Raw genomic sequence first — 24,150 nt, 5'->3', positions numbered from 1 at the left:
GTCCCTGTTGCGCTTGATTTGTTTTTCATATACTCTGTGACTGATTTCTACTGTCTGAAAAAGTGATTTTGAACAATGTACTACTTCTTCTACCTCAAAACGCTGGTAGAAATCATCTACAGTGGCTAAAAAATGGCGACGATTGTTGGGATTCGTCTTCTTGACGACAGCGCTAAGGGAGTAGGTCACAAATATGAGAGCGTCCACGCTCGATTCCCTTAGTTTTCTTCAAGAACGTCATGTTGATCAAATATTCCCACAAGACACCTGAGAACGTGTCACGTATGCTGACCTATGAAACGTTCTTAGGTTAGGTGCCTTGTAGGAAAATTTCGTGGACGTCTGCAACGCAGTTTTTCGGGACTATTCGGGGTAGATGAACGTAACCGCAGAGATACTCAATATTTACGGCCCTAACTTTAGCTTTTCGTGGGGAGATCCCAACATCGTCAATCTCTAAGCATTCTGCCTTCCATATGAGCTGTATAGCTATGGTGTAGCTAGCTATAGTGTTTTTTTTTAAATTTTTTACTCTTAAAGAGGGGCGGGTGTAGTTTGGCAGTTGGAGGTTCTGCTTCCTGCACGATCGATCGGAGGTTCGAATCCGCCCTAGTGCTCACCAAGCCTTTCATCCCTCCGGGGTCGATAAATCGGTACCAGACTTGTCTGGGAGGATAAAAACACTGACCTGACACATCGGCTAGCCACCGTAAGTCACTGCATAGGCCAGTTACACGTTCGTAAACCTCAAACGATTCTGAATTGAAGTGAACGTGGGGGCGCATCCCAAGCGGATTTATCAACGCCAGAAACTTCATCCTTTATCCTTTTATTCTTAAGAATCAGGATCTAGAAAGCGAAATAACAGAAACAGCGATCTTACCTTGTAGCTCACTTCGAAACGTTACTAAGACTAGAAAAAAGTGATTTTGAAGGCCAATCGCCGTGAGGTCTCAGTTCCTTTCTAAAGCTGTCAGTGGAATTCGCGGAAGCGTAACGCGTCAACACCAGCCGGTGATTATCAATCGGGAGCTTTCGTCGATATTCACGAATTGGTAGAGATGTGATGTTAGCACTTCAGCGGCCTACTCTACTGACAGAGTGACCGTTTCCTAAATTATCGTAATCATATCGTATTTACTTTAGATATCTTTGTTTCGATACGAGGAAACAACCTTGCGTGTTCCATTCGATCTGGTAGTCCTCAGTCTACACCGGTGCAGCCCGTCGTATGGAATCTACTTCACCTGATTCGCGTAAGACAGGTACGCACGTATAAGAACACTCACTAGAGATTTGGCGCTTTACAAGCGACTAAGAAATTTCCCCCGGATCGCAGGTTAGTAGGCACTTGATTTTTCGGAGAGTATATCTGAAAAGGCGGAAATCTTCTATGGTTGTTCTCATTAAAGGCAGCGTATCACGATTTTGAGGTGGTGCAGAACACATAGCGAAAAAAATAGTGTTCGGGTAGTAAACTGCGGAGCTCAGCGTGGTTCCGCTCATTTTTTCCTAGTTGTCGTGAAAAAAACGGCATGGGAACCGCTTCAGTTCCTGGGAAGTAGGTGAGAAAGCGCCTATATGTACACGTTCCAGTCCCCTCAGCAGCCTATTCATTTGTTTCACTTGTATAGGTCGGTTAGAAGGTCATTGATTTTCGACAGCTCGCACTTTGATGCGGGGCGTTGCAAACGCAATCGTCATAGAAAAAAAGGAATGGCGATTTCTACGTCTTTTTTTAAGACGATTACGGAGAGATTAGCGCAACCACTCTGTATTCCGCAATATACTATCCGAAGTCTATGCTTTCGCTAAATGTTCCGCACCACGTCAAAATCGTGATACGCTGCCTTCAACGGGAACATATGAAAAAATCTTCAATGCTGTGTTTTCTCTATGTAATAAGCCGAGTCAAAACGACGTGAAGCATGGTGCAGTTGCTTAAAGGCAGCATACCACGAATCTGAGAGGAAAGGGAGTCCGCGGGGAAAGCTAGAGATGAGGTAATCTAATCGTTGTAGAAACGGTAACGTATGCATACGTAACCATTGTTAGGCGCCTCGCAGGAAAATCCCGTCAAAAAGCCTGGACCAGGGGTGGTTCCGCTCACCCTTTCCTATTCGTCCTAAAAAAAACGTGGTGGGAACCGAATTAGTTCCTACACGTTCTGGCCGGCAACCTATTCATTGGTGAACTTCACTTGAATAGGCGGTTGAAAAAAACTCACTGGCTTTCGACCGCTGCGGAGCTGCATGCGGTGCGTGTGGAAGTTTAGTGCGCTGCAACTGAAATCGTAGTGAAAAACGGAGTCTCCCACGCCGTTTCTTTACTACGATTAGGGAGAGATGAGCGGAACCATCCCTGATACCGCAATCTACAACCCCATCTCCAGCTTGTCCAGGAGTTTCCCTCACTACGTCAGATTCGTGTTTTGCTGCATTCAAGCGGTTGCGATTGAAGCGGTGCGGTGAAGCCTAGCAGTTACGATCGAATGAAGACCACTGCTAACCACCGTTCTTTGCTGCAGTTCACGATGGTGCCACCTCGATTCAAGCCGCTATCTCCAGCGCTTGCGCGACTGCACCTTGCTTCATTTCGTTTTGGGCATACTATGTATAGCACGGTCAAAACGACATGAAACACAGTTCAAGTGCGTGCGCGGGCTCTTTCGTGACGGTGCGGTGGAGCGTAGCGGTTGCGAGCGTACTGGGCTTGCTGGCAACCACTCATTCTTGTAGTTTGCGATGGCCCCACCTCGGTTCCAACTGCTGCCCCCACCGCGCCATTTTGAGCGCGTACGCAAATGCACCGTGCTTCAAATCGTTTTGACCCGACTATAATAGTAGATGAAATACAAGAGAATATATTCTGCAAACACAGAAAAACACGCGAAACCGCTTTCACAAATCTATAGTAGGGTCAAAATGCAATTGCGCAGGCGGTGTCTCTCGAAACGCTTCGTTGGAGCGCTGCTGCTAGGAGAATGGTGAAACCTTTGCTGGCACCTCGCATCGCTGCAGTTTGCGACGGTCTCAACTCGGTCTCAGTTGCTGCCTCCGCTGTGTCGTTTCGAGCGCGTACGCAGATGCACTGCAACTCACTGCACACACTCGTGATTCGTGTCGTTTTGACCCGACTAGCAAGCAGAAGTTCCGGTTCATGTGACTGCCCAATACTTTACATCCTTACGAATGGAAAGGCGTAGACTGGATCGTATCATTCACACATGATCAAATTAATCAAAGAGTGTAAAGAGCTCGCCAGTAGCACATTTTACACTCTTTCCTTTCGTCATTACTATGTTGTATACGTATCTTTCGCTGAGTAAGCTCGCACCTTTAGTGTACTTTTTGAACTTGAGTCCTAGATTTGCTGAAACCAGTCTGAACCTACGGCTTAAGCCGGATTTCAGACTTTCTGTGGTGTTTGCTCCGCTCGCCATCACTGATTAATGAAAATAAATTAATAACAGTGACATTTTCTGTAAAATTAGAATTGTGTTTTTCTAAAACGTTTTCTTCTTTTTCTTAAAGGAAATTCAGACTAAAGATTCATAGTTTTCTTTGTAAACGCGTCAGTTCTACATCTGGAGAACATCCAAACTTCACCTTTAAACACTTCTTCGTTACTAGACACGGCCTGGAATCATTACTCAAAGTATAGGTTTCACTACTGTTTCCCGCAAGAGTTATCACGGAATGATGTTTCACGTAAAATGAAGTGAACGACATCATCGTACTGATAAGGATAGCGTTCCACATCAGGTCATGTAAACTGTTGGTTGCTATATAAGCAGCAGTTAGCATTCGTGTTTCCACATTCTGAAGAACGGAGGTGTCGTAGAGGTGAAAAGCAACGCGGAAAGTGGAAGCGACTATGAAACGTTCACAACGTCACATTTATCTTTTGCGACATGTACACGAAGTTACTGCGCGATACTTCTACACCGCGACACAGGAATTCGACGCCGCGGGACCCGTCGCACCCCATTTTGGTGGAATTTCATGACACACACAAACACATACATACACACACACACCAACACACACCAACACACACACACAACACACACACAACACACTCACACACACACACAACACACTCACACTCACACACACACACACAAACACACACACACCAACACACACACACCAACACACACACACACACACACACACACACACACACACACACACACACACACACACACACACACACACACACACACGTGACAGAATAAGCCCGTTATTATAGCCCGTTAATATATACCAATATGATAGTTGACACGAATATACCAACATAGAAAATTTTTGCTAACGATACCATTCTCGAATAAATCATTGCTCCTGTCGAGATTTTATTATAAATTTACACACTTCTTTCCAAATGACGAGAATGTTCTTCATTCGGATACGTCGAATATTTTTTCAAATATACTCTGAAATTTATCAGAATGTTTGTGTTTGCTAACTATCTTGTTCTATAAAATATCCAATTTCTATAAAAAGTGGTGGTCTGCATTTAAGAAAATAGAAAATGAATTAGTTAACATATATTGCCACAAACTGCCCTAATTTTATGTTGTTTTTTTTTTGTTGTTTCAAATCAATGTGTCCCTTAAATATCCAGTTTGATTAGAATTAATCGCAACGTCTACAGTTTTGAAATTATCGTTTTCTTCACAGAACGATTACAACAGTTCACGATGCAGCAACGCTAATTTTTCCATTCTGTACTCTTAGTGGTTTACAACTAGTATTTTCCACAGAAAAATTGTTTTCATTTTAGGCAAAAATGTTGAGAAACTATGGTATGACGATCCGAAATACAGTGATGGCCGAAGTTTGCTTGATTATTCTTGTGGAGACGATAATAACTTTATTCTAGAGTTATGTATCACTATTTTAGTGCTGTCTACTTACGATGTGGAAAATATTTTGATAGCTTTCATGGTTGTTTTGCTCGGATTTCTCATTCTCAGCGGCATTATCATGTTGGTGATCCGAATACATTATAGAGCGAAAGCAGATGAACTGATTCATGATATGGAGATACATCGTCAAGCGAAAAATATCAGTAAGCTTCCTATATCTGCTTTATTCGCACAAAATCGCTACAAAATGATGAAGTAGAGGCCAATTATGTATTCTTCTCAAAAGAATATCTAGTCAGGAGAACATCTGGGAGGAAATGATGATCTACGAGATCCTTCGGGAAATTCCGATGCGGGCGAACCCCGTTCAAAATTCGGCACGGGCCCGGTCGAGGTGGCTTGGGGGAACCAATAGGCCAAGATCACAATAACTGGCACTGAACCGGATAATTACATACAATCATACTGATAAATCAGTCGCTATCAAATCTCAAATTCGAATATTCGGACTTTCTTATACGTTCAAGGAGTCGAATCAATCGAATGTCGAGGTTCGGGTGTTTGGGACCCTCGCTTCCAATCTGAAACGGTAATGTTCCCTACAGCACAGAGAATGATTTTGAACTTCGTGTTTCGTAGAAAACACCACATAAGAAGTTACTTCTTAAACTTTTATAGACTTCCAACTTAAACTTCCATATTCAAATAGTCAGAATAGTTTTTTCTCTATTATTACCTATGTTGTTTCTGTTTTTATGTTCTGTGTGTTTTGTTCTTGTTTTTTTTTACTTTGGTTTTTGTGTTGTTTTTTCTAACGTCACTAATGTTTTTCGTCCAACCTGTTATTTATAATCGTTTTGAAAATGTTGTGGTCTAATATTATTATCTATAATATCGGTCAAATTACGGTCAATTTAGCTAATATACTGCAAAATTTTCACCTTGAAAATCTGTTAAATTTGCTGTTGTCTTTAGTTATTGTACAATCTTTACTATATACACTACTATTACTCTACTATGTTGTTTATATATACTTATTTAGTTTTCTTTCCGAAAATTTGTTTTGCTGAAAAAATAACCGATCTTGAAATGAATTTCGGTTTCCACTGCTGATTTTAGTACAGTTAGAGACGGTGATGTTCTTCTGTTAGTCATTTTTTCTCCGCCAATGCCTAGAAACCCTAAGAAACATTGGTTCAGTAGGAGCTTCATCGAAGCTGATTACTAATAAATAATTATAGTAATACTAGCTAAACTGACCGTAATTTGAGCAATATTAGAGCACCATACGCTCCACCTTAAATTCACCACCCTACGAATCTGGGGTGGTGCGGATTTCAGGCGGAGTATGCGTATACAAGATAGTAGATTATGGAGAGGTGGGTGATTCCGTCCATTTTTCTTCCTAATTGCTGTAAAAAATGGCCCGGAAGATTCCGGCGCGCTATTTTCTGCGAGTTTGATTGGAGCGCGCCAGCCTTATACGGCGCCGCATCCGGGCCGTTTTTTACGGCAATTAGGAAGAAATGGACGTAATCACACCCCTCTCCATAATCTACTATCCCGTATAAGAATACTCCACCTGAGATCCGTACCACGTCTTTAATGATTCCTGAACTCCTCCCGGAGCGAGGCTTGGTTAATCACGCTTTATAAAGCCGTAATCATATTATGCTTCGTTACTTCTTTAACATAAAATTTTAACATCTAACATTTAGAAATTTTAATTAAATTGTGGATGATGTACTAAAACGTCCTTTCCGTACTAATCTATCAGCCTCTCCGAGATCAATAGATTGGTCTGAAAGAGGGTAGGAGCGCTAAATAGACAAATCACTTCTCTCCCGTAAGTCCATGGCACGTCCTGAACGGGTTGAACCTCAGATTCGTGAGGTGATGCCTTTAAAGGCATCACCCCACGAATCTGAGTGGTGCAGATTTCAGGTGGAGTATTCGTATACGGGATGGGAGACTACGGAGAGGGAGGTGATTCAGTCCATTTCTTGCTAATTGCCATAAAAAACGGCTCGGAAGATGCGCGCCGCACAAGACTGGCGCGCTCCAATCGAACCTCTTGTACAAAATGGTGCGCCAAAACGAATGAAGCCGTATCTTCCGGGCCATTTTTTACGGCAGTTAGGAAGAAATGGACGGAATCACCCCCCTCTCCGTAGTCTCCCATCCTGTATACGAATACTCCACCTGAAATCTGCACCACTTCAGATTCGTGGGGTGATGCCTTTAAGTCGGAATATGATTTGCGATTTGACCTATCGATTGACTTGCATTTATTGCAATCTTTCTTTAAAACTCATTCAAAAAAAAAACAAATGAAAGAAAGCATGTAACGCTCTACTCATGAAAGAGTGAAATAACTAGTCGAAAATTAGTTCTGCAAATAGAAATTTTAATTTAGAAAGTTGTACGAAAAAAGCGAGTATACCGCTACTTGATGTTTCTTACCGAATTTCACATTCACCATTCATCCCTCAGATAATTTTCGATTTTTCTTTTTCGAAACATGTAAAATTTCCAATGTATTGAATCGGAAGCAACCGAGAACTGTCGTAAGAACGTTGGAGGAGGAAGGGGAAGAAGGTAGGGAGAGACAGGGATGGTATTCGAGAAGGTCGTGTCCCATTACCACCCTGATTAAAATTTATCTTTACACCTGATTATAACTTCGCACGTGCACAATTATATTGTTTTTCGTTCTGTTGAAATGAGGGTCAGAGACCGAAAAAAGTAGCAAATCTACTCATGATCAGATCCTGCCAAGTCCGGATTTGGTATCCGTGAGAACACAGAGATTCTCAATGAAGATATGTCATTCAAACAGTATGCCAAAGTGAAATTTCCTGTAGTTTTTCAGTTTTTCTGTAGAGCGACTCCATAAGTAGCGCTTTCAAACGACTCAATTTATCCCTCATACTTGTTCATGGAGCACAGTAGCGCTTTTCCTTGAGAGACATGTAGATGATGGAAGAGAGAGCTCTGACGATCAGTTCAGCAAACAAAGTTGTTTGAGAGCGGCCTACGAGTTCTTTTGGGATTTGAAAATGAACACGTTTAGGCTAAAACACATACACATAGTTACTCTGGTGTAGAACCTTAGATGCGGAACTAAACAGATTTTTTTCTGTTAAATAATGAAATGATTGAAAAATAAAAGTAATAAACAAATATTCAAATGGTTTTTCCTCGAAAGCAGTAGTCCTCGTCGATTTTTTGAGCAATTCTTGGAAAAACATCACTCTTCTGAATTAAATCGATTATAATATTAAAACAAACAAGTTGGGAATCATTTATTCTTTCAATTATTCATCAACGTGAAAAACAAGAGACTTTCCAGAAACTCCGTCACCGTTTGCTGCACAGCTCCAAAAAGAACGTGAAGGAGATGAAGACTATATTCCCGCTGCAAAAGTTCGTGATGGAAATCAATGTCTTTATTGGCGAGGCGAACAGGTAATAATTTTTGACGTTTTTTTTTTTCGCACTAGTCACTAGTCACTTCTCGTATAAGAAAAAGTTGATATTTTGGGAATACTGCCTGTTCTGTCAGTTAGAATTATAAAAATTGAAGTGGGTAGACATAATTGTCCCTCTGACAGTTTTTTTCCTGCGAAAGAATTTTTAGAAATGATTAATCGCGTGAAAAACTTTCAGAAAGTTTTTCATTTATAAAGGAGGTTGGAATTATTAGTAACCATTAGATTTAGTGGAGAGCATTTCCCTCATAATTTGCAGACAATTCCCTGATGTTGATATTTGAGAATACTGCCTCTAGAATTCCCAATTTTTTCTACTAAGCCGACTTCTTGCGCACGATTTTTTACATGCGTATTTCTACGCATCCCGGTAGTGCGTAATGCTTAGTGGATGCTGGCCAATGTGTACGCGGAGTTAAGCTGATCAACAATTTTAAGAGAGAATTGTAGACAAAGCGATGGAGGAAGGAAAAGGGAGAAAAAGGAGGAGGGCGAGCGGAGTAGGAACGATGTAAGCGGCAACGGATATCGTTAAAAGAACATGAGAACAATATTAAAATTTCATTTACCTCAAAACCTCAAGAATTTGTACCTCAAAAATTCTATTTGGTAATGATCTTTTGAAAGTTTCATTGAAAAGTAACGAGCAATAATAATAAGTTTGATAGAAATGATGCCACTAAATAATAGTAATAGTAATTAGGTAAAAACGGCATTTTTTCAAAATTTAAACTGGCGTACAAAAAAAAACGGTTCAACGTTATGTTATTGCATGTGGTATGTTATTTGAAAGAACACTTCTTTTTTTTTTGCAAGACAATGGTTTTGTTTTTTTGTACTGATTTTATTTCCGGTAATTTTTAGAATAATATGATAGAGAAGATAAAAATTGATAAGTAGTTAGATTAACAAGTTAAAATAAACACAAACAATAAACACACAATAGCAAGATAAAAACAGATAATAATCCAATGATGCTGGACCTTAAGGGCATCGACCCAAGCTTATGTTGCATCCTGCTTTATAAGTTCACCTACATATACGGTATCCGATGGCCGCGCCAAAAAACATTAACAATTTTATTATTCGTGAACTGTATCTTTGTGTGAATTGATATTCAAAAATGTTCGCCAAGTGTGACGAATTTTATGAGGGCATAATTTCCATTCTTATTGCATTTCAACCTTTATGGGAACCTTTATAAGAGGAGAAGAAAATTTATGCTTCCGTGAAAAGAATGGTTCTATTTCAAAATTGATGCAAACACATAAATAATACATAATGCGCCGGGAACATGTTATCGATTGGGCGTGATTCCTGCATTTCAGTAGGAAAATTTGAAAATTTAAAAAAAATTAAAAATTAAAAAATATTAAGATTTAAATAAAACTTGATTTCTTGGATTTTTAAAATAAATAATTATTTAATGATTATTAATTTAATGATTGTGGTTACTAAATCTTGATCTTCCCATCCCTTTTATTATTGCTTACCTCGCTTAGTTTTCTTTGTCTTTTTTTTCAGCAAAACATTGAGAATAGAAAATAAGTAAATACGTAAGATTAATGGTGCTGTCAGCGGAATTTCCGTTTTGTGTAGCCCAAATACTATTGTTGTGATCACTTCGCTTCAAAGCATAGTTTCATCCAAAAAAAGAGGGAAATTGAGGGATCTTTACAAATTACTTATCTTCATATAGGAGAAAGCATCCCTTTGACACATACTTTGAAGCCAGATACCAACAACCTTCGGAGATAGCCGCGAATTAATGTGTACTACTTTGAATCGCCTAAAATCATACAAAATCCCAAACTAGATGATTCCTTGAAATGAGGAAGAAAATATGGTTAAAATTACGCATTTTCCTAAGGCTGATCCAAGCGAATAAAATTAGACGAGGAAGATAAAATTGTTTGCGGCATATATACACTTTTATTCTACTCTTTTCTCGTTGCTGGATTTTCTATTGTTTATTTGTGTTCATTTCTTGCCTCTTACTCTGGGCACGCCTTTGAGCGTAATAAATAAATAAATAAATAAATAAATATATTATTTTCATTCTCAAATAATTCTTAGAATATAGGGATTCGTGTGAATCCGGTGATGTAAGATTTTTTTCCACATTTCACCGTTCTTGTTCGAGCGTATACTAACGGAATTCAACAAATCACATAGGTTCCGTTGAAGCTCTTCCAGAAATTGTTCTTTGCTGATTTTTGAGACCAACTTACGAGTAAACAATTGTTTGGACATGGTATTAATGACCATTTTTTTTTTGCTTTTGAAGGCAGTATGTTATGAACTTGTTGTGTTGGGGTCTCTCCACCACGATAGGGTTAGTGCGGTAGCGGTTACGAATATGAGGTTATCACTGTCAATATTCCTTAGTTGTAATAAAAATCATGCGAAACGGCTTTGTCGATCGAATTTTACTACGCAACACCTAGTGACGTGACGTGTTTCAGCTGCGAGCGTAGGCGCATGCGTCGCTTCTGCCAGCGATCGAACAATCAACAGATTGATGACGATGTCTATGCGGCTCGTTGGCAGACGCGGCACGTACGTCTGTGGTCGTATAAGTGACTCGTTTTCAGGCGTCTCGTAGGAAAATTCGATCGACGAGATACGCCGTTTCTCAAGACAGTTAGGGGATAGTGAGGGTGATGACGTTTATATTTGTGATCCACATCCCTAACTCTATAAAACTCTCACCTTTCTATGAAGTGATCACGATGTCTTCAATTTCGTGGTGTGCTGCCTTCAAACAGTATTAACTTAATGTTATTTATTAATAATATTATTTATTAATAATATTCAAGTAATATTCAATGTTAATATTCAATTATCAACATAGAATGAAATATTCGAAGCTCATTTTATGAAGCTACACAGCAGTGGAGCAGCTACTTAGCATCTTATACCGACATCGATTAAATTTCACCTCTTTGAAGTTTATCAAAGCGTCATTTAGAGACATTTAAGGACTTGTATCCGACATATTAGCTGGATTTGTTATTGTCACTTGTAGTTGACACCAATAAACACTTCTTGTTTTCCTTTCCTGTTTTCCACGACATGTTATTTGCTGGCATTCAGATTGCTGCCATTCTTCATCATGCCGCTATGGCTCCCGTATTGCCACCACTGGACGCTCCGGAGAACAACGTTCACATTTCAAATATCAGCAATAGTATGTTCATAAATCGAATATGGAACATCTAGATCCTGTTTTAAAACGGCACTGGTTTTCAGTCAAATGAAATGAATCCCACAATTGATGGCAACGATATATTTGCGAATGCATCGTCGATGATACGTTATTCTGTACTTTGTTTTAATAAAACGAATTTCACGTGAATTTGCACAATTTACGAGCACACAACGCATGTTTTCTATGAGTTATTCAGCTAGCGGAGGTGGTGGTGGTGGTGGGCACTTAACCTCCCGTACTCAATCGAACGGATCTTTACGGCACACCACATGAGTCAGTTATGTTTGATTGGTGATCCGAAACTAGGCACCACATATCACGCTGTCGCGGTACTTCTAAGGGAGAGAAAGAGCAACACGGGTTTTTTCGCGGACGACGGGGTCGACCATGCCGGAAAAGTCAACCGGTTACCGTCGTAGGTATGTACCGTAGTGTATGTGCGTGCGTGTGCGTGTGTCGTCTCGCCCCTCTCGCCCCCTCTTCTAATCAGCTTTCACATTTCTCGCCACGCCTCTCAAGTAACTATTTGCTATTTAAACAACAGCATTCCGTTCTCAACCGCCGTGAAAGTTTTGGTCTCGGAATTCGCACACTGACTTTCTGAGATTTTTATTATATTCTTTACTGTTCTTCACCTTCACTATATACTCAGAATTTTTTTTTTTGGAGAAAAGTAGTTTTCGTCTTCGATTTCATCCAATTCGCTCTTCGAGATGACTCCATACGAACAATTCTGTGGTTGAAAAATTTCTAGAGATTATCTTTGAAAAATATGTGTTCAATCACACCTCATTTTGTGTTTCTAGCCTATTACTATAAAATTGTGCAATAAACATTTCCTATTCGGTTTAATTTCCCTTCCTTTTTAGGTTTAGGTTTTGTTCTTTCTTATAATGCTACTGCGCTTGTATATCCTTCGCTTTCTGTGGCATTTCTGTGGTTTGAAGAGAACTAGGTCGAAAATCTTTCAAAAATTTTCCTTTCGTTCTAATTTTATTTCTGTGCTTGTGATGTGATTATAACCTTGCAATCCGGTCAAACTAACGTGACGGAATGCAAATGTTGAAAAGAAGAACTTTAGAAGAACTTGTTTGTGTAGTCATCTAATTTTTCAAACTTTTTAAACATTCTAAATACAATCTATCCATTCAAATGTTCAATGCACCTACGAATTTTCGACGATGACTCCATGAAATTCTACGATAAAATAGCATTGTGTGACATTTCTGCTCTTTTATGATCGACAATGGAGCATGCCTGAACGCTTCCGGTCTGATTCCTGTTACCTAACCGTATTTGAACTATCTGCGTGGATTTCTTCCTTTCTTTTTATTTCGGTATTGTATCCTCTAGTCCCAATTGTTCCTCATCGTTTTCCATATGCCCCTCTTTGCACACAGAATGTAGCGTTTCCAGAACTGAATGGCTCCGCTGACGTCATTGCCCGACTACGGTCTAAACACAGACGATGTTCGTTATCTTAGTGTCGAGTCCGTGATTAGAGGTCGAGGACCAGACCGACTGAAATTTCTTGATCTGGAAGGTACGTTCATCTAATCTAGCTAATCGATAATCGCTTTAGGTGATATCCCTATTATTTTCTTTAGGACGTTGGAGTTTAAGTGGAAAGAGCATTCCGTTTATCTCCTCAGCATTCAATCATCTCGAACGTCTCAATGACGCCAGGGTTCCATTCAGGGTAGGTGTTCGTAGCGTGCAGAGAAAAATCCGCCAAACTTTTTATCATTCCGTGACGTATCAAGTGATCATTGAAAGAAAGAAATGGACGATGTTTGTAAAGTGGTTTTTCAAACTTTTTACTAAGCAGTTTCGTGACCTCAGTCATACGGAAAAAGAACACGTGAATACAAGCCACGAAATCTTTTCAGACTTCTTCCGAATTTCCTTTCAAAGTCATTTCACCCGATGATATAATATTTGCGAGAGAAATGGTAAAGGTTCTCTAAGAAAAAGTTTTTCACACGAGCAATATACACGCTTTCCAAAGCAGTATTGAAATGTTTAAGAAATTTGGTGCTAAAGTAGAAGTTCTACCTACACCAAGAATTTCTAGTTGCAAGTCCAATTGAATGACTTGAAATGATCAAGGAATTGGCGACAAAATGCGATCATGTATTCAATAATCAGTAAAGAGAAGAAAAACGAATTCCATCTGTCTGCGTGAGAATATCGTAATGTCTTCATAAAGTAACTACATGATTATACAAGGACTTTTGTAGTGTACTTTCACAGAAGTACAGTGAGCGTTGCGATTTGTTCGAAGCTGTGGAAGGTGGAGACTTCCTAGTGCGTAGGTGAATGCTTAGCGAACCTCCCAAGACATGATTTGGGCACCAGATCAAAAACTTCTCTGCAAACGATTACCTAGAGGTCTTAAAGATTCCAGGAGCAGGCGTTTCAGTGCAAAGGCTTACGCCTAATGGGCTCGCTACAGTCAGATGAAAAATTCCACAAAAACTCGTTTTGCATCTTTTTTGTACCCTCAAAACTTACCTCAAATATTAATCAACTAAATTCAAATCAATTCTAGGATATAGTGGATGAACCAATCAATGCCATCGGAATGGTAGGATGGACACCTTCTTCTGAACCAGCTAAAGGTTGTTCTTTGCAGTTAGACCCACAGATTGTTATATGATTGGGCTGATACTGTAGTTTTAGCCATATCTTTACCGTAGGACAAAAATTCCTGGGCTCATTAGTCCTCAAAATCACGTTATTCGTCAACTGTATCCCTTCCCTCCTTCCTGACTGATTCCTAAATCCACAAATCAATAGCGAAAGAAGCTCAGCGTGCATCTCAACCATTGAATAAACTGTTTCAGAATTCGAAGAGAGGAAACCACCCGCTAAATTTAAGCTTCCCGTTCCTGTGCTAGTGGAGGAAGAGGTTCCGCCAAGTCCACGCGAAAGAATGCCTCATCGCACGGCTGGATATGGTAGCGAGTGGATTTCCCATTTGAAATGTTCCACTTAGCTGCATTTATTCAGGACCTGCTCATCAAAAACGTAAGCTATCGATACCTGATCGTAGTAGAAGCGTATCACCAATGCGTATGGAGTCACCAATTCCCACATACGACAGATATGCGAAGTATGAGAGGAATAGAACAGGTGATGAATTGCAGAATGCATTAGCCGAAAGCAAAGATCAGATGTCCTACGTGCCCTACATCGATTGGTACGGCATGTTATGGCATCTCGTAGAGGAAAAAATCACTTATATACGGGTGGAAGAGACCGAATACTACATTGACTGAATCACGGATAAACTGTTCAAATAGCTTGTAACAGCGGTAATTCACTGTAAAATATTCGCTTAATGTACAGACTCGATGACCCGTTATGGAACGAAATGGGGTGAGGATATCGGTACTCCTTCACCGAATGAGTCCGCTGATTCACGTCCACCTCATCGAACTCCGGCGCTAAGCCCGAGGATTCCCATCTCAATAACGTCAATGCATAGCGATTTTGGCAGAAACAGAGGCAAGACCATCCCTTCTCACCCGCACACCGGCACTTGCACCCTAATCCCTGAGGCTGGATCGCGCCGGCTTAATCCGGAGGTATTTACAAATACTGCGATAGTTTCGAGATTCTAAAGTATTTAGAATGATTTTGTCGCTACTTTCTGATCTAAGAACTAATTTAAAGTTTTTCAAGCTTTTCCGTATGGAAGCAAGCGTTTCCTTGCCACCGATCAGAAACTCCACCAGGCAGTAATCTTTTTTCAAGCTCTATCAAATAGGCTAAAGTCGTGAGCTTTTACGACTAATTTTTCATGTTACCCAAGTCATGGCACACTAGATCGATTACTCTCACTGTGTTTCTGTTGGGAGTTTTCTTAAATTTCTTTTCTTTTCTTTCTCTGAACATTTCTTTGAAGCAAAAATGAATTTATTTATTTTGCAAAAAATCCGGCGAAAACGTAACAAAAAAAGGAGTATTTTTTGAAATATTGTGCTACCAATACCACATCAATGAAAAGTAACGTATTCATACATTTAAATGTTTTTTTCTCTTCAAAACACAAATTGCTTTTTTTCAAGGAAGTCGACTTCTGAGAATTTAGAAGAACCACAAATTCTATTTTCAAATTTCAAATTTCCAAAAAATTTAAACAAATTTCAACTACCTCGATTATTGCAACTGCTTAGGCAGACCAACGTGATAGTTCTCCGACTGATCTTTGAGTTTTTTTTCTGGAACATTCTAACAAACAATTCTGAACTCCATCGACACATATTTTCCTAAGTGACGTGGTATTTGCTTACCTGGTTATTTTACATTCCAAAATTCTGTTCCTTGATCAAACATGATTTTCAGATAATCTTCTTCTTGCAACTTCTTCTTGCATGGAGATTTACGCTCTAGATATCTGATCATTTTCAATCAAACCTCACGTACTCGTAAAAGAAAACCTCGCACTGTTAAGCCGGCACAGTTCAGCCTCGGTTTTTCCCCTACTGATGTTTAACGAAAGAATTCAAACGTCGAACCAGTGGCAAAGTTTGGTTAAAAAAAGCGCGACGATTCGGTTGCGTAAAAGCTTACGGAGTTAATACCCGGCGACAGGTAGAGAAACGCAAATATAACGTAGTGAACGAAAGCGTAACAGTATTTGCTCAAACACATACATACGAGGTGAATGGGGAAGAATTGAATTTCAGCTGCATGCCGAGGTTTTCTTTGTTGCGATGAGCGAAACTTCCTCAGTTTCACAATAAGAATGTGGTCGTTGAACAGCGGCTACGGTGGTGCTCAAGTCGAGAAAAAATCATGATGTTTGGTCATTGACCCAGGATTGCTAGAGTTACAGTCGTTTTGATCAACAATGAAAATTACCAGCATTCTTCGACTCGACACGGGCAGCTGGCCACGTTGGGTCAATTATAACACAATTCTTGCATATTTGAATATTTTGCAGTTAGAAATCGAGCGCAAGTGATTTTCAGTCCAGGTTTCACGAGAAATAGTCATTTCCGTCACTTTGGCGACAGCGATAGTGTTCTGAAAGTGAAAAGAAGGAAGAAAATAGTGAAAAGATGGAAGAAGATAGAGGAATAGGAAAAAGTTTCCACTAAAAGGTTCTCTACTGAAGAGAGTTCTACAGATCCACGTTTTGAAATTTCTTCTAAAAGTCCTTAATTTCTGGAAAATACTTTGAATCTTTCGGGTTAGCGAACTGCACCTATTTAACATTTAATAAATAGTCTACTACATAATTCAGTTGAATTAGTATCCCACGTAGTAGCCTTGCCTTCTCAGAATTTACAAGTTACTTTCAAAAATTTCAAAATTTTCAAGATTTTCATTTCCCTGACGCAGCTAGGTACTTTAACTCTAATTCTGCAATTTTTTATGTTCCATATTTTCTTTGGCATTGAAAGTTCTATGGAGTTCAAGAAGTGGACATGAGAACTCACTTTTGGTAGTGTAATCCGAGGATAAACCGTTGGAAAGAATTTCTAACTTCAAACGAATATATCAGGCACTAGTTAGAAAAATACTAACGACAGACCTATGCGTAGTCGAAAAATTAAGTGATGTAGTGGGTTGTAGCATTGTTAGTCCATGGTTCGGGAGTAGTTTTCTAACGAAACAATCCGTAGATGCACTTAACCATTTGCCAAGATAGTCAGTTTGATCTAATCCGAATCCACTTCTCTCATTGCTTCAACTTCTTTAAAAAAGGATTTTGTGCTAACCTTTAATCGCAAACTTTAGAATATGGAGAGCAGAAAGCATGCAGAATCACACTGACACTGCATTGTGATCCAAATGCTATTTTCATATTCTATTTTGAGTCTTAAAATCAAGCAAACCGCCTTACAACCGCGTGTAGATGCGGAATTTCCAACATCTTCCTTTTCACTACCATTGCCGTAATACAGAAAAAGATGAAATTACCATCGTTAGGAAGAGAGTATGAAAAGATTCGCCCGTTCCTCACAATTCCCACAAGGTTTCCCGATCACAAGTTTCTCAGAGCTACTACAAATGGTGAAACATTTCACTACATTAAGGTACCCCTTACAAGGAAGAGCTGAGAGTGATGACCAGAGAACAGAAACAAGGTTATGTCCCGTATAGAAGTGGAGGATACGGTGCCTACCATGAGAAGAGACAATACGAGCTTTCACCTCGTTCAATCGGATCCGCTGCGGATTACACAAGCGGGTGGGCTTCGAGAGCTTAATTAATAGTATACTGTAACCAGTATTATGGTCAGATCAAAATGAGCTGAAGCTCGGTGCAGTTGCGCAAAGAGGTTGCGCTCAAAGCGGTACAGTGGAGCGTAGCGGCTTACGCAATTGCGCCGAGCCTCACATCGTTCTGACCCGACTATACCATTCACCATCATACCTGAGCACTGACACCATTTCAGCTCTGAGCAATCGTCTCCGGTGTCAACGTACGATAGAACTGCAGATGAAATTGTGCTCATGGAATATCATTCGAGAAGAACCACTGGCACGTCACCAAGAAGAGAACGCACAGCCTGGGTCCATTGATGCGATGCCCACCTCAGGCTTCTCCCACAGCTTTCTAGTCTAGCCTGCCCCGAAAGCGTCTCACTTCATACCGTAAGCTGCCTGTGTTGACGATTTACGACACAAACAAACAAACAAGCAAACAATGCAAACACTGAACCACGTAGTATTTCTCGCTTTAGATATATGGAACAGATGTTCTATGTAAATATTTTTCTACATGAAGAAACGCGTAGGTGTCAAGCGAAACCTGTATTTTGCTTCTCAACCACTATGTATGAATGATAAATCCTAGACCCAGAAGTGTGTTTCTAGAGCATCAAAGCGCTGTGCACGAGTCATTCAGGCAGGGTTGAACTAAAAAAAAACAATTGGAAAGGAACTCAATAGAGAGAAGACAGACAAATGACTCTGTGGAGGCTCCTCAGTGCATCATCCAATTAACTTTTAAGTAATGTCAAAATTCTAGTCATGAAACTCTTTTTCATAACTCTTGGAGTACCTTTATGTAATGAGTAAAAACGTGTTGGTTGTCTGGTGTTTCGATGACAGCTTCCGCCTCATTTGAGTAAAAAGCCTCATTTCCGTCAATGGAATAACAGACTGTACCGTCGTCGTCGAGTACTTCAGTCCACATCTTTGATCTTCATCTTTCATTCATCTTTTATCTGAAGTTTCATCTTCAGCTTTGAAGCCAAGTATATCATCGATCGTGGTGGATGCTTTCCAAGACCCTAATTGCTTGCATGAATATCCTTCATCTAATTTCTTCTAACTATTCAAGAACAGAGTTGTAAAAAGATTGTAGATGGCGAACAGTAAGCATATTGAACGATATTTCTAATTTTTTCTTATTTCTGGAAGCTGAGGGAATGCTCTCGGTGCGCAAGCATTCGCATCCGAATCTTCAGTTGATCATAATAATCCGTGTTTATTGAGGTACTCGTGTTGACGAGTGCAAGTAAGCAAACTGCCCTACCGAATGATCCGAAGAACAGACAAAAAGTGAAATGTGACAAATTTATCTCCAGTGTTGTAGAAGGCATTCCTTGGAAGATATCGCAGCATCTCAGTCCCACTGATGATCTTTTCAATTCAACAGCCGCTAGCGACAAAAAAGTTGCATTCAAAGACCGTCATCTTCTTCTACATTCTGAAACATTAAGTGGGTCCTGCAACACCCTCCCTTCTAACATTGTCGTACCAGACGCTCAGAAGGCGCTTTCTTACTGCCACATGCGATGAGAGAGAGCTTCTGGTCGTGACTCCTCAAAAGAACGAAAAAAAGGTTGATAACGGCCATTCTATGTGTCGTGTAAAACTCAGTAATGTTGTCTGCAAGATGACAATGATGATGAGGAAAAAGATGAGGAGGAAAATCTCTAAATTACTTGAGATTCACAAACTGTAAACAAATTTTGCGCTCAACTGTATAGAAGAAACATTTCAATTCAATATGTATGAATGTATATACGATGTCGGGAGTGGAGCTAACTTTCTCTCGACTCATTATAACGTCTGGAAACCTGGCTGTGAGTATTCTTAAAATCCTTAGCCAATATGGAATTGGCAATAACAAAAATGAAGCTGTTCGACATAAGAAAACCTTCGAAGTTATCTGGTCTCACTTTCAATTGACCTCTGAATTTATAGCGTATCATTGACCTCATAATAATAATACTGACATGGACGAAAGAATACAAGCACTTACCAAGTATTCTTAAATTGTGGAACAATATTAGAATTCCTAACCATCATTACTAGCCGCAAACCTTATGTTTCTGATATGATGGCACCCATAAAATATGCAAGTGAGAACAAAAAATAAGGCAATCACGTATTTGTTTTTAATGATGGAGTGAAAGACAGGGAATAATTAATAGAATGAGGATACAGATCAATGAGGTAAAGCTCAATGCTTAGGTTCTATAGCGAGCATGTAAGGAGCACTATCGATGATGAGCTTTTTCTCCTTTTCTGACAGGAAGCATGAACGGGCACCATTGAGTTGCTGAAAAAAAGATGTTGGCCATATCTTCTTAAGATCAGAAATTTGCAAAACTTACACATTCCTTAAAACGTCAGAAAGAAGAAGATAGAGCCTAAAATGGAAAAAGCAAATCGTTTCCCCTGAACTTACACGATCCACTTTAGATTAGTCCCTCTTGAGGCCCCTCAGTAGGGAAGCGAAGCTGATCTTGAAGAAAAATAGTAGTAAAGGCAAAATCCAAATAAAAAGAAAAACAAAAAAACAAGAAATGAAAAATAAGAATTAAGAACAAGCAGAACTGGAAAAGGGAATCAAAAATCATATTTTAGCATTTATGATATTCAGTTACGCAGCTAAATCAAAAATTTGAAATTTGGCGTTGAAGCACATTAACTACCTTACAAGTCAAAAATAGAGTACATATATTAAAAATTATTGACTGTAAAGTCCAAGCAGTCCATTTAATTTGTGTAAGCCTGCGCGCATAAATAGGCGGAGTTCTAGGAGTGTATTCTCTGCATATTCAACGAACCATATGGCCAATATATATATATATATATATAATAATAATAATAATAATAATAATAATAATAATAATAATAATAATAATAAGTCCGTGTTCCCTTCTTTTCAGAAAAGCAAATAATACTATTAGATCAACCTTATATGGATGAGTGACCAAGTTGGGACCGAGGCAAGCTTGACTAAGCTATGAACAGTACAGTCACAACTAACACTTAACAGACTGCTTGACCCCATTGATTATATCACTTACAAACTTATTAAGAGGCTCAATTTCAACTAGTCAATACTTATAAGAAACCAGCCTGAAAGTCCGGCTAAAGTCGGACTTCGGGCTTATTTTGGTGTTCGCTTCGCTCGCCTTCACCGATCACTAAGAAATAACAGTAGCGACATTCTTTGGAAATTAGAATTGCTTTTTTCTATCAACGCTTTCTTCAATTTTTTTACCCGAAAATATAAACATAGATGAAAGATTTTATGGTTTTTCCCTAAACGCGTCGGTCTTATATTTGGAGAAGAATAGAACTTGATTTAACATCTATGTTCCTCTCAAATCTCCACATTTTGGAAACATTATTCGAAGTATGAGTTTCCTCCGTTCTCAGCTATTAGCAGAGGACGAAGTGCTAACATGAAATAAATAATCACTACCGTAGTGATTATTTATTTTTATTTTTTTTATCATTCATTATATTCATTATGAACATCACTATCGTAGTGACAAAAATAACGTTCTACGTCAGATCGCGTGAACGTTGGCTACTATGAAACCAGAAACCCATGCTACTGCGTTGGGGCACAGCTATCTGGTTCCGGGGAACGAATTCGACGCCACAATACCCATCTCACCCAATTTTACCGACTTGGGAATCCAGTGCACCAAACCGACGCCATAATACTCCACACACGTGACTAAGCCCGTTATTATATAGCATGACAGTTTGCAAATCTGGAAGTATACATTCACATAAAAGTTTATTTACTCTCACTAACATATGAGAGAAACTAACTTGCCCTATCAAGGCCAACATACATAGCTTCGTAGCTTTAGACAATGGTGAAAAGGTAGAGTGCTCGCCTGTCAGGTGCATGGCGAGGGTTCGGCACCTCACTGGTGTACAGTTCTGCATCATTATGGAGTATTTTCGTGACACACACACACACACACACACACACACACACACACACACACACACACACACACACACACACACACACACACACACACACACACACACACACACACACACACACACACACCACACACACACACACACACACACACCACACACACACACACACACACACACACACACACACCCACACACACACACACACACACACACACACACACACACACACACACACACACACACACACACACACACACACACACACACACACACACACACACACACACACACACACACACCACACACACACACACACACACACACACACACACACACACACACACACACACACACACACACACACACACACACACACACACACACACACACACACGGACTAAGCGCGTTATTATATAGCATGATAGCTTTGTTTTTATACAAATATTTGAAAATACTATCGTAAATGAATTTTTTGGGAATAGAATAGTTATTGCTCAAAAGTTTATTTTTCATTTCCATGATTTTATTTCAAACTTCTATATTTGAGCAAACGTTATAGGCTCTTGATGTTTCCGAGTAGACAGCAGCTTTCTTAACCTGTTTTGAGATATTGGAATCCGCATGCGTAAGTTTAATAACATGAAAGGCGAAAAAGCAGTTTTATTGTTCAGTTGAAATTTTATTTATCATAATATTTAAATCCAAAAAATCACAAATTATTTTGATTAGGATATGTCCCTTCAATTTCTAGAGCATTGTTATGAACTTCTTTAAGTGTCTGATCAACGGTTTCTTTCTTATAGTTGTGAATTATAAGCAAATCAGTCTGAACGTCTGGCTAAAGCCGGACTTAAGACTTTCTGTGGTGTTCGCTTCGCTCCCCTTCACTGATTAATGAAAATTGATAGTAGTTTATTTATTCTCTTTTTCTCTGGAATTCTCTGAAATTCTTCTGTTTATTCTCTGAAATTAGATTTGTGTTGTTCTGATAACGCTTTCTTCCTCTTTTCCTCTTTTTTTATTATAAATAAAGACGAAAGGTTTCATAGTTTTTTTTTTCTAAACGCGTCAGTTCTACACTTGGAGAATATTCAAACCTCAGCTTCAAACACTCCTTCACTCCCAACATAATGGAGACACGATTTGTAAGTATTACTCCAAGTATGGGTTTTCCTCTTGTTTCTCCCCAACAGTTATCGCAGAATAATGTTTTAACACGGAATGACGTGGACGGCATCATTGTACTGATAAAGAGCGTTCCACGTCAGATCATATGGACAGCTTGCTACTATTTAAAGGCAGCATCCCACCAATCTGAGGTGGTGCGGATTTACGGGGTCGTAGATTATGGAGACCGGGATGGTTCCGCTCATCTCTCTCTGCATCACTGCAAACATCCGCCTCCAGAATGTACAAAGCTATCTATTGCAACGCTCCACCCCTCGCGCCGCCTCCGCCCTGCGATTCATCGAAAATCATTTCGGACTGCCCCGATAGGCAGTAAGGGACGCTACGCGTGCAAGGTTGGCGCGCTGTAATTATCTTTTTATGATTATGATGTTATTTTATGTTTCTAGTATTATCACAATGAACCTGCATTTCCTTCATGAGTACATTTATGTGACACTTTCTACAGATTGTACCATAATTGTTGCTAGCCTTATGTAAGGAACAAAAGACAAAGTTTTTTGGTAGTTACTAAGTATTTTATATAGTATACGCTCTAAATTTTCATGCAAAATTTACTTTGAGTAGCGGCTTAATTCTTTTTCTGAACTCTCTTCGAAAATATACACGAACTTTATTTAAATTCTATCCTGAAGTTTTGTACGTTCTTTTGGAAGTCTTGATGATAGTTTCTATAGTTTTATATAGGTATTAATTGTGACTTCTTTTGCTTCTACTTTACTCCTGTACCTAGTACCCTCTTCTAGAAAATTCCTTATATTATCCTCTTTTAGGGCGGGTGTGGCGCAGCCGGTTAGAGGTCCGTTGTAGCCACACGGTCGAGGGTTCGAATCCGCCCTAGTGCTCACCAAGCCTTTCATCCCTCCGGGGTCGATAAATTGGTACCAGACTTGTCTGGGAGGATAAAAACACTGACTTGATCATCGGCTGGCCCCCGTAAGTCATTGTATAGGCCAATACGCGTTCCAAAACCTCAACGATTACGAATTCCAGTAAAAGACGCGTTGGCGCATCCCGAGTGGATTGATACGCCAGTGATTTTATCCTTTTTTTATCCTCTTTTAATAGTTTTAAATCTCCTGTAATGATGTGATTATGAAGTTCATCAATATAAGGTTGGTGTTGAATGGTAGTGTAGATACGGGGTTATTCAGTTACTTTTTTTTTTGATCCGACCATTATTTGGATTTTTATCTGTATTGAATATTTTACTGAAATTAA

The 24,150-nt window shown here is 39.5% G+C and overlaps 2 protein-coding genes across 4 annotated transcripts; both read left to right on the top strand.

The window, feature by feature from the left end:
- Positions 1–1,231: 1,231 nt before the first annotated feature.
- RB195_001052 (uncharacterized protein) lies at positions 1,232–11,624 on the top strand (the record flags this gene model as incomplete). 2 transcript variants are annotated; one of them, XM_064197651.1, is made up of 6 exons in its annotated part: positions 1,232–1,265; positions 4,789–4,842; positions 4,909–5,076; positions 8,226–8,341; positions 11,461–11,554; positions 11,617–11,624. In XM_064197651.1, 6 exons carry the CDS (start codon positions 1,232–1,234, stop codon positions 11,622–11,624), a joined length of 474 nt encoding a protein of 157 aa, XP_064053532.1. The 2 variants fall into 2 exon arrangements, with proteins under 2 accessions (XP_064053532.1, XP_064053533.1); XM_064197652.1 differs by lacking the exons at positions 1,232–1,265; positions 4,789–4,842 and having other exon boundaries at positions 5,046–5,076.
- A 1,373-nt stretch (positions 11,625–12,997) lies between these two features.
- On the top strand, positions 12,998–18,114 carry RB195_001051 (uncharacterized protein; the record flags this gene model as incomplete). 2 transcript variants are annotated; one of them, XM_064197649.1, is made up of 8 exons in its annotated part: positions 12,998–13,118; positions 13,183–13,274; positions 14,127–14,196; positions 14,422–14,535; positions 14,588–14,710; positions 14,927–15,085; positions 17,626–17,779; positions 17,988–18,114. In XM_064197649.1, the coding sequence occupies 8 exons, from the start codon at positions 12,998–13,000 to the stop codon at positions 18,112–18,114; spliced, it is 960 nt and encodes a 319-aa protein (XP_064053531.1). The 2 variants fall into 2 exon arrangements, with proteins under 2 accessions (XP_064053531.1, XP_064053530.1); XM_064197650.1 differs by lacking the exon at positions 14,927–15,085.
- Positions 18,115–24,150: the final 6,036 nt, after the last annotated feature.

Source organism: Necator americanus, chromosome IV (assembly GCF_031761385.1).
Source record: "Necator americanus strain Aroian chromosome IV, whole genome shotgun sequence".
NCBI lineage: Eukaryota > Metazoa > Nematoda > Chromadorea > Rhabditida > Ancylostomatidae > Necator > Necator americanus.
The sequence above is the reverse complement of the archived record's forward strand: the minus strand, read 5'-3'. Positions and strand labels throughout refer to the sequence as shown.